Source organism: Macrosteles quadrilineatus, unplaced genomic scaffold, assembly GCF_028750875.1.
Source record: "Macrosteles quadrilineatus isolate MER2022 unplaced genomic scaffold, UCM_ALF_1.0 Scaffold_5__1_contigs__length_97177068, whole genome shotgun sequence".
Taxonomy (NCBI): Eukaryota; Metazoa; Arthropoda; class Insecta; order Hemiptera; family Cicadellidae; genus Macrosteles; species Macrosteles quadrilineatus.
This window is the reverse complement of record NW_026542598.1, coordinates 58510842-58521977: the sequence shown is the minus strand read 5'-3', so window position 1 is coordinate 58521977 and position 11136 is coordinate 58510842. Positions and strand designations below refer to the sequence as shown.

At 34.3% G+C, this 11136-nt stretch overlaps 1 protein-coding gene across 1 annotated transcript in view; it reads left to right on the top strand.

Annotated features, from left to right (window-relative positions):
• The first annotated feature begins 370 nt into the window (after nucleotides 1-370).
• LOC128994373 (ras-related protein Rab-21-like) overlaps nucleotides 371-11136 on the top strand; it is a 30825-nt gene continuing 20059 nt past the window's right edge. The window contains exon 1 of the mRNA XM_054418906.1: nucleotides 371-715. Coding sequence (XP_054274881.1) covers nucleotides 572-715 — 144 coding nt within the window. The 5' untranslated portion in view covers nucleotides 371-571. The remainder of the gene's footprint in view (nucleotides 716-11136) is intronic.

The window sequence follows — 11136 nt, the reverse complement described above, 5'->3', positions numbered from 1 at the left end:
AGGAACTGAACGATAAATTAGAACAACTCCTTTTCAAGAGTAGCTCCGAAGAACGGGAGCTTGTCGATATACTGGGACTATTTCAGTGTCGACATAGTGAAACTATTTCATTGTCGACAATATGGGATGTCGACAATTTGTGGTGTCGATCATTTGCGGCGTCGGTTATTTGGGATGTCGGTTAAGTGGGAATATTCCAGTGTCGACAAACTGGGAATAATTCAGTTTCGATCAATTTCTACGGTTGTCGATATTATGGAACCCACCCAGCTGACTTATGTTTTCATTTTTCAACCCAGTTCACTTTACTCCACTCCCACTGTCTTTGACTCTCTCTCTGGTGAAAGATTCAGTAATCAGTGCAGTCAGCAGGTTTACGAACGGTTCCCTTCCCAACCCCTACCCTAAGTTGCTAGAGTTTGATTCCGTGAACAAAATGTAAACACTTAATGTAATTAAATGTTATCTGCTTTGAAGTATGTTGTATAACTTTTAGTTAACTAATCCCATTACTCTAACCTTTCTTCGTAGGTTGAGAATTATTGATATCCTCTAGTTTGAGGAACGCACAATGGCTAATACTCCACCAAATGGAGGAGGAAATAACTATAGTTTCAAGGTAGTGTTATTGGGAGAGGGGTGTGTTGGTAAAACGTCTGTTGTGTTACGATATGTGGAAGACAAATTCAACGAGAGGCATTTAACAACATTACAGGTATTTATTTCCAAAATGTACCTAAACTTAAGCTAAGTTAGGTAGGTCTAAGTTTAATAGTAAGTTACTTGAGTATGGCAAATAAGTTAACCTTTTAGTTTAGCTAGCTTCTTCATTACGTAATCAATGTCAGTATCAATGTAAGGTTAAACCATAAGAACAAGATGGTTACTATTGCTGAAGACCATAATGAAGAGACAATTGTCGGCATATTTCGAAAACAACGATAGGCCTAGTCCTATTCTCAATGCTCTGCTCTCAGGAGTGGCCGCTCAACATCCTCTTCTCTCTTGAATCTTGTCAATGCTAACAAGTTGGTCTTTTGAGACTTGCGACCTGAGCAAGGCCTATGACGTGGTTTCACATGACATTCTGTAGGCCAAGCTTAAGAAGTACAGTATCGGAGGCACAGTGTTGAACACCTTGAGTAGCTACTTGGCAGATTAGTGTCGCTGGACGAACCTCTTCAAGAGTGCAGATTATCCCCCACGGGCTGCCCCAAGGATCGGTGGTCGGACCTGACCTCTAAGTTCAGCATAATAAACAACGATCTGCACATAAATGGACAACCCTTTATTGTTTTCTGACTATACCTACCCCCTTGAACAATAGGAGAAGGAGCATTATGTAATTGAGGGCAGAAGGAGACAACATGCTAGAACAGTACCTACAATGCTGTGAAGCTGCTAGGTTTCTAGATTGACCCTAAGATTCTTGGCTGGAATCTGGATAGGTAATTGAAATTTATGACAAACTTTTCAGAGAGGTTACTTCTTTGTATTCATTCAGCTTAGTGAAAAATAATAGGCTGTAGAGCCCTTGAATGTTATTGAACTAACGAAAAGGGCTAGGTGCATGTTTACTAGCGCTACTCAGCAACAAAAACAATTTCATTTATCTCTAAAAAATGTCTCAAAGTGCACCGAGCAGCAGCCTAAAAAATACTATGCAACTTACCCAGATAGTAGGTACGGTAACATAAAAAATGCTCAAACTCTAGGCCTATATACTACAAAAAAGTTCAGGCCAGAGCCATTTTAATGCGCTTGGATTGTGAAATTAATTAATTCGGCGTATATTTCTCTTAAACAACGGATTATTCATCTGCAGAATAAGTTCATTGTGCTCAAATCGTGTCAAACACAGAAACCTTACCCAAAATAATACCAATATATATCTAATAATAATAATATAGGCCTATCTTGACAGATGATTTGCAGTGGCCTATTACGAACCCTGTGTTCCACTTAACTTGCTCTTAAGTGAGATTTTTGAAAATAACACTGCACTTTGACTGTAAAAAAATTGGCACTAAGAGAATGCTAATTACCATTTAGGCAGCTGCTGTCATAGGGAAGGTCATTTTTCCTTTGAACTAGATCTCATCATCCTTAATAAGATTCGTTGATTAACAACAATGTAAGCCTCGCTATTCACATAACAGACAGTAGGATATATTTGCTTTTTGGAAATGCAGCATTGCTTAGTTATTTGCATTATTTGTTGCCAATGAAGCCGCACAAACATATAAACGATGAACAGTTCAAGAATAAAAGCCTTGTTCACTACAAGTATATTCCACTACACCTAAAATTCCAAAGAGAGATTATTGAACAATTTTTGTAATTTTGAAAAGGCTGAGACAATTGACATCCGCATGTCATGCAATTTCAGATTTAACAGTAATCCAGCGACCAATTTATCAAAATTATGCTAGAGGGTTATTCATTTGCACAGATGTACGGTATGATGACTGACGTGACGAAGGAAAAAATAAAACTTACACAGCTTTAGGGTGGGCCTCCGTTTGAATTAAGAACCTGCCTTCTCAACTAACATATTTTTTTCTTTAAAAAAGCATAGATAACTGCATACACTGATGAAATCGCGGAAGTGTTTACTACAAAAGATCCACTAATACGATTTTGATACAATTTAAAGGTTCCTCCAAAAGGATTCTTCATATCCTATAATTCCTCCAAAAGAAGAGAAAACAGTTAACATAGTAACAATAACTCCTATGATGTACTGTGGTACTGTACATAAGAAATAGGCCTTTTATATTTTATAATTTCATTCTATTTATCGCAGTTGCATGTGCAATCCGTATGAACACGAAGCGGTGTTTACACTGCCGTATTACCACGTCAAATCAAATCAAAATCATCTTTATTCATTTTTATATACAATATGTATACATAAATGGCGTCAATATAAAACTATTACTAAAGGGTCTATCCATATCAAGTGATCCAACAGGGGTTGCTTGACCATTTTTAAAATAAATAATATTTTTATCCTAGATACCTTTATCAATTCTGGGTTCAAAAGTGATTTTAAAATTTTTTTTATCTATTTTGTTACTCCTACGGCGGCTATTTTGTTTTGCGGAACACGCAAATTTTTGCTCATGTAAGGGTTTGCGTTAACTTGCACAACTCGGGAACCATGAACACTAGAGTGATGAAACAAAAAGCATTTTAATCTGGAAGAAACAGCCTAAATATTATGTTCTGTACATATTTATTGAAATGTGTATCAAAAACAGTTTTAAACCCATCTCAACATTTTATAAGAAAACGGAAAAATTTCAACTTTTGAAGGCATATTACCATTGGAACAAATAAAATCTCAGACTTGATTTTTTTGTGTGTGTAGCAACTCAGTAGAACTGTTTGTATTTCAAATATCAACCATGAGACTTAATTCCTTTAAAAGTTATCATTTTTCAAAAACTGAAACTTTTTGAAAAATTCAAATTTTGAGTCTTAGTATCTTTGTTGGGACAAAGTTTAAAAATCTGAAATTTTTACCAAAAACCCCTCTTATGTTATTTTTTGTTGTTATACTGCTGTATGAATTTCATCTTTGAGATTTACATGGCATTTACATGGTTTTTAAGCTAAGTTACAGTATCATGAAAATCGCAAAAACCCCATAAGCTCAGCCAACGCGGCTAGTACTGTAGGTAGCTTAAAAATTAATTTATAGGTGTAGGTAATTATTTTATTTAATGTTAACTTACCTAACTTACTTTAAAGTGATGTATAGCCTTTTCTTGCAAATTTCTTGTCTTATGTGAAATTAAAAAAACTTTTTATTAGATTATTTTCATTCAGGTTTACACCTTTTTTTCAATACTCCTAAGTAAATATTTTGAACTCATTTATTAATTTATTGAACCACTTTCATTTTAATAAAGAATACCTATTAGAAATTACACATACAAAAGCTATTTGAAAGACAAGTTCTTAAAGTATACAACTTTTTTTACTTGTTAATGTTTTTTGTTCTACTTTGATCATGCTTAGGAAGTTTGGATGTTTCTTCATTCAGTTTGGGTTTGTCCTTCCAGTGGTTTTTGTCAGCTAAAAGAGATTTAACTTTCTCAAAACTTTGTTTATAGGCACCCAAGCTTGGTCTTTCTAATTTGTTTTAAAGGCGGTTGGTTGTTGGTCCTGCTGGATCTTTATTTTGATTTACTGATGTCAATCACCTCTGCCACCCACCACTGTCATACACAAATGCAATAGAGTCTTCGGTATGAAGTGTAATTTTTACAGCTTTCAGTTGCTAGTGAGGTTACGAAGCACCTAACATTACTACTGTCCGGTACAGGAATAACACAATGGAAGCTTCTTGTTCCAGTAATCTTTAAACAGTTCTCAAATCGGTCCAGGAGTTTGTTGTTGTGGTGTTGAGTGATTTCTTCATCTGTTATAAAAATGAATTATTTTGTTAAGAAAAACTGTGTTTTGTGACTCATTTACGACTTCCTGTAGGTACCGGTACTGGAGACTGTATCAGTTCCCACAGAATATGAGTTATTCTTTTTCAAAATACCACAATAAACACTTTATTGATTTGTGTTATACAGGTTAACGGTACATTAAATCTAAATGGAAAATAAATTTTAAGACCTCAATATAAATAGAATTAACTAAGTTTTATTTAAGTTAAATGACGAATAAAACTTAAAATTTAGCAGGATTTTATTTATTTTTAGTACCGTAGCGGTACATATAGGCCTAATTTGTACTTTGGGTACAAAGTTTAAGTTAAAAATCTGTTTTGGATTTTTTAAATGTACACTAAGATAAGTTTACATTAAATAAAATAATTACCTACACCTATAAATTAATCTTTAAGCTACCTACAGTAAGTACTAGTCACGTTGGCCGAGCTTATGGGTTTTTGTGATTTTCATGATACTGTAACTTAGCTTAAAAGTAAATCTCAAAGATGAAATTCATACAGCAGTATAACAACAAAAAATAACATAAGAGGGGTTTTTGGTAAAAATTTCAGATTTTTAAACTTTGTCCCAACAAAGATATTGAGACTCAAAATTTGAATTTTTCAAAAAATTTCAGTTTTTGAAAAATGATAACATTTATAGGAATTAAGTCTCATGGTTGATATTTGAAATACAAACAGTTCTACTGAGCTGCTACACACACAAAATACCCCCGCCGCAGCAAACCTGCAGACTAAGCGAATTTCCATTTCCCTAAATGGATTTACACTAAAATGTCTCCTTAAAAATATCACATTTATTCCCTATTTAAATAGAATCAGTTTAAAACATACTTAGGTTTGCTGCAACAGGGAGGGTAAAAGTGTTTTTTTATGTAAAATGTTAATAGTTAGTAAGAAATAAAAACATTTTCCAAATTTGGGCAAAATATGTTTATAAACAAGCAAACTACAACAGTTTACTTATTCTCCATAAGAATAACATGGGAATTTTAAATTTACAATTTTTTGGAATTTTCTCCGTAACCATTAGGCGCATTATAACGCTTCAATATACAAAATTATTTGTTTTTTTAAGCTCTACAAAATAGTTTCAAAAGAAATTGCAAAATTTTATGTTTTTTGGGTCAAAAATGGGAAAACCCCATTTTTACCCCATAAAAGCCCCCATAAACCCCCGTTCCCATGGTCCGATCATGCTGGTTCGCGAACTCGTTCGAATAAACGTAGGTTTACACGTTTGTACCAAATTTCATCAAAATCGGATCATTTTTGCTCGAGTTATCGCGCTAACGGACACATATATATATATATATATATAAATATATATATATATATACACGGCCGCGCCCGGGAAGCCAGTCACATAAAATATACACTGGAAGTCAGTCAGTTGCACCCCCCAATATATTTCAAGACTATGATATATATATAATATATGTTGGTAAATATCTTAAGCCTAGACATATCTGAACGTATATATCTCTTTTTTTCTTAAAAATACTAAAATATAATTACGTAAAAAATGCTATGCTAATGCAGTCACCACCGCATTTGCATGGGAAAGCCAGTCACGTAAAATTTGTGCTGCTAAGCCAGTCACTATATATTTTACCGCATACCACTGGAATCCAGTCACTGAAAATCCACCCGGGTATCCCGTCACTTCAGTCACTTTCACCCCTGCCCTTCTACTTTGTGATATTTATTTGTTCTACAAGCTTGAAAATCCGCACCTCAAACAAATGGATTATGCTTCAGGCATTGAGCACTCTCATAACCCATCTTTCGCACTTAATTTTAATTAGTTGTCTTCCAGATTACTTAACAATTACTATTCTACAGATTAAATACCTAAATGTCAATGTAATCTCTGGTCGTCTTAATAGTCGTCCTGGCAACTGTGGATACAAATATGTACCGTACTAATTCGCAAGCGTAAGGTGGGAAGTTATTGCTTTATAGTCGCACAATTAGGCCTACTGTTGAGTCCTTGGAGGCAAGCGGCCATCTTGGATGATTTCAAAAAGCTGCAAAATTTATCGTCCAAAAATATTTTTCAAACACCAAAGTGTTTATAATTTAAATAGCTAGTATACTGTGGGATTAGAAATGTTCTTTGTAGTTTTGAATTATTCTCCAAGGGAGTCCATAAAATAAGTTAACGGTCACAGTCATCTTGGAAAAAGGCCAACTAATACGAAAACAATATCCTGTGTTGCGCGGGCCGTAGCACACAAATAGTTTTCCCGCCTCAAACAATCAAAGGCGTGTGGAACAAGGCAAAATTCTTGTCTCTTTTGTGGCGAGAGGTAGGGGCGAGCCTAACGGGTTCCATTGATGGGCTGCCCGGCTACCGACCGACCTGGGGTAGCGACTAGCGAGCCAGTGGATGGTTAAAGGTTCTGCCGGTTATTTCCATCTTATTGCTGGTTCTCGAGCTTACTGAGCTCGTTGTACAGTGAAATATTACTTCCCTATTTTATATAGCCACAATAAAAGCGATTTTTACAAGAAAGAATGAAGATATAGACTCAGTGATGTGTGGTTACTAATTAAGTCATGTTCCTTGATTGTTTACCCTTTTGTAAGAGCCAATAATCAATCAACTTATATTTCTTTATTTTTCGATTTATTATCTATATCAATTCAAGAGGTAGCCCTGTACCTGGTTAACAAATATACCGATTACATTTAACGTGTTTTCTTTGAGTTACGCCCCATGGGATTCCAAAGTTTCACAATGTTTACATTTTTGAAGAATGTAGATAACAGAATGTTTAACGAAGTCAGCTTTAAATGCTGTCAATAAAGTTCTTTGATTTTGCGGTCCAAAAGGTAGAAACGATTCGATTTGTGAAACTTTTAACTTTTGCTACGGGCCTGTTAATTGGAGATTCTGACATTCTTAATTTAAGGAAGTAAACGTATTAACATGACGTGTTTGGAGTGGGATTTGAAATATGTGACGTGTATCAAACTTTTTCTCTTCAAAATCCTCTCCGATGTAAAACACAGGTACGGCAGCTAGGTTTATTAGAATTCAAAAGTTTTTTAATTGTCCTCCAATGTTTAGAAATTATTTTTCGATCAAGCTGTTTAATGAATAAATAATTGTTTTGCCAAATTATGTTTCGAAAACAGGAACTAAAAATAGATCAGGAAATAGATATTTTAGTTCAGAAAACAAAGCCAATCAAATAGGCCTACGTACTTTTTAAATAAAAACACTGGTCATATGGTTTTTAACTTTGCTGTTTATTTACTTCAATAAATTTCTAATAAAAATCACCACAGGTACTAATCTATATAAATAAAATTAGAGTTTTGTCTGTACATTGCTCAGAATCATCAACTTTTAGATTATTTTTACGTTTTAAACATTCAAGAATCCGAAAAAAGTTTCATCTCAATTCCGTTATTATCTCAATCATCAATTATTATCTCAATTCCGTTGTTGTCTATCTTCCGTCTGTCACGGTCCAAAGGCCATTTTACGCGGCCTTCTCCTGAAAACGAGAGTACCTATCAAGATCCTCGAATCATTTTAATGTATTCACTGGATTGGCGAAAGTGTCTTTAGCTATTAAAATATGGCCTCGCTACTTTGTAAAAAAAACTTACGGACGTTTAAAACCCAATTTTGTGCGATTTTTGTCAAGTTTTCTCACAATTTTTATCACATAATCATCATATGAAATAGCGAACAGCTGTTCGGATCAAGATTATTTTTCTCTAGCTGTCACTGATATGTTTACATTGAATATTGTTTACAAATACCGCAATCATTTTAGATCAAGTTTCAAAAGCAAATCCAAACCAAGTTGGATTAAAACCGTTTTTCCTTACATAACGGATTTAATTAATCGCAAGTGCAATAATGTGTAGGGTAACCGTAAATGAAAATAGAGCTTCTTTGTGTATAGAATTTCTATCGAGTTTTGGGTTTATAACCGGGGAAAAGACTTTGACTCAGTGTTCTATATGCCTGGGAAACTTACATTTTTTACATAAGCGTTACCAATAGCTTACATATAAGGTTTAAACTCGTTGACGGCACTTCAATGGTGGTTGTGTAAAGTGTTTAGAGACAACTGCAGTGGGTGATTGTAACAGAGGTTTACGGATTATGCTCAAATCGTATTTCTAATGTGTCTTCTCAACGCTATGTGCTGCTCGCTGGACCATACGTCCAACAGACCAATTATCCATCTCTTGGGTTCGTAGGCTTAAACAATTATTCATAAGTTGGTAGCGCATATAACTCAGTGTTCCGTACGGACAGGCCAAGAGCACCTTTGATAGTGAAATTTCCAACCTGAATGTTTAATGGCGAGGTTGAGGTATAGTATTTTAACTATATATCGTTTGGTTAGTTAGGTAAGGTTAACCTAACCTAACTAACCAAACGATATATGGAATTAAACAATCGAATAATCAATATTACTAATTTAGTTGTTTGTGCCAACAGATATGGAAAGTACCCCTCATAGATCTATTACGCATTTTTTTTTTTACTTGAAACTGTCGGATACTGTATTTGTTTGTATATAATAGTTTGGCTAGCATATCTGAAAATATGCAAACCAATAGTTTTTCTTTATTTAGGAAGGTTTCAACTGACCACTAGAGGATCCCCGTGCGTAGAACGGGCACACAGCTAGTAATTAATATTTAATTAATACATCTTATCTTACTAATATTGTGAAAGTTTGTGTGTTTGTTTGTTTGTTTGAAGTTCAATCACGCATTAACTACTGGCACAGAAGATATACTGTTTTTAATTTATAAATAATTTGTCATATTGTGCGAATCTTGGTGATTTGAATTTGGTGATTTGCTTTTTTCTGCTATATAGGTGCATTGGTAGAACATTATTATGGATATGGTAGATGTTTTATACTATATTATACCGTAAATTAAAGAAACGACACGACGAGTGTTGTTGTCAATAATGTCGTCTGATTCTGACTGATGTCAGATGTTACACTGAATCGGTCACAGGGATAATAATTAGTTGTAACCTACCACTAGCTTACCTAACTAAGTTTGAGTGTTGCTATTTGCAGTGTGGGATGATTGCACTGGACAGTTTAGCTATCTATTTCAGAAAAATAAAGTTTAAAATAAATCAAATTCTAGGATCTGTTCTTAAGTTGTGGCCGTTTTGAGATGGATGCTTTCAGAGTTCAGTTGAGCCTAGCCTGAACAACTGGATTAGTAGCTTGACTTAGTGGTTCATCCATGTTTAGTTTATAAACACTAATCAATGCCTAATCTAGATTATAGGTGCCTTATTCTACTCTGTTTTAAAACTAATATACATAGGCATAAGCTTTAATTTTTGTATTAAATACTGGGTGCATCATTAAGGTAACTCCGTTAGGTTGCTTTTTATAAATAAATAATTTCATAAATCACTGATACCCTATATCATCTAAGTGTGCTCAGTACATAATGACACTCTCTCAAAAAAGTACTAATCCTAACCCAAAAAAATATAGATAGGTAGCTTTAGGCCTACAGAGGATGAGTGTTTATATTTATATCACTTATATTTATATGTCTGTGGTTAGGTTTTGGTTATGTTTGCCTTAAGATGGCTATAAGCTTAGGACTAGATATCAAATAAACTCCCAATTAACTTATAGTGCAGCCTAGCCCTAATTTGTCAGTGTCAATGAAATAGTGCAATATCAAGGACAACCAAACTTGGATATACAACCATGTTTATACCTAAGGTTCCTTTTTGGCACTCACCAACAAGGATCAACCGTAATTATTTTCAGTCAGAAAGTGTCCTGAGTTTCCAGAAAATTGTAACTTATTACATTTTAAAAATTGAGGGTAAATTAAACGTTTCGGTTCTGGTTTCGGAGCGAGTCCAAGTTCTTGCAGTGACTAATACTTCAAAGGAAGGAAGGTGGGAAGATTTTCATACTACTAATAGCCTTCTTTGAATTCAGCGTGAAAAATACTGGGTAATTTCTATAGTTTCGGCCATTTAGGGGAACCAAACAAATTTTTAAAAACTCTTCTATCTCATCATTTCAGTAAACTATGATATTATTATTTGAATAGAAGTTAAATGTCAAGAAAAAAAATACCGCAAATTATTATTTTTGGGATAGCATTACATTGACCAAGGAATACTCTCAAAGTGTAAAGTTTCCCGAACAAAGCTCGGTCCCCAGCTACTTGTCAAACAACGCAATAATGTACGTTATTTCATAAAATTTGTACCTGAGAAATGTACAAATGGAAAATGCATTTCTCGTAAGTGTAAGCAAATCTTAAAATGATAGGATTTGTAATGATACGATCTTAAAACGAGCAATTCAGTATTCTTATTCAAAACACTAAACACCCGCCACTGGATCAAAATATGCCCGCACAGCGCCATCCTTCCATCGAGAGGGGTGGGAAGCCCCTCTCGTACAATTTAAATTACGTACATAAGCCAAAAATAAAAAAAATATGATTTAGAACATTTCACTTTTTGTATACAGAATCCACTGTTTTTAAACTAACCTGACCAAAAAATAAAATAAAGTAGTAGCCGACAAAAAAAGTTCCGTGGAAATTTGCTATGTCACGTTTCATAAAACATTAAAAATAATCGACTTTATTTGAATATTTAAAATGAAAAGTACCGGGGGACCGAG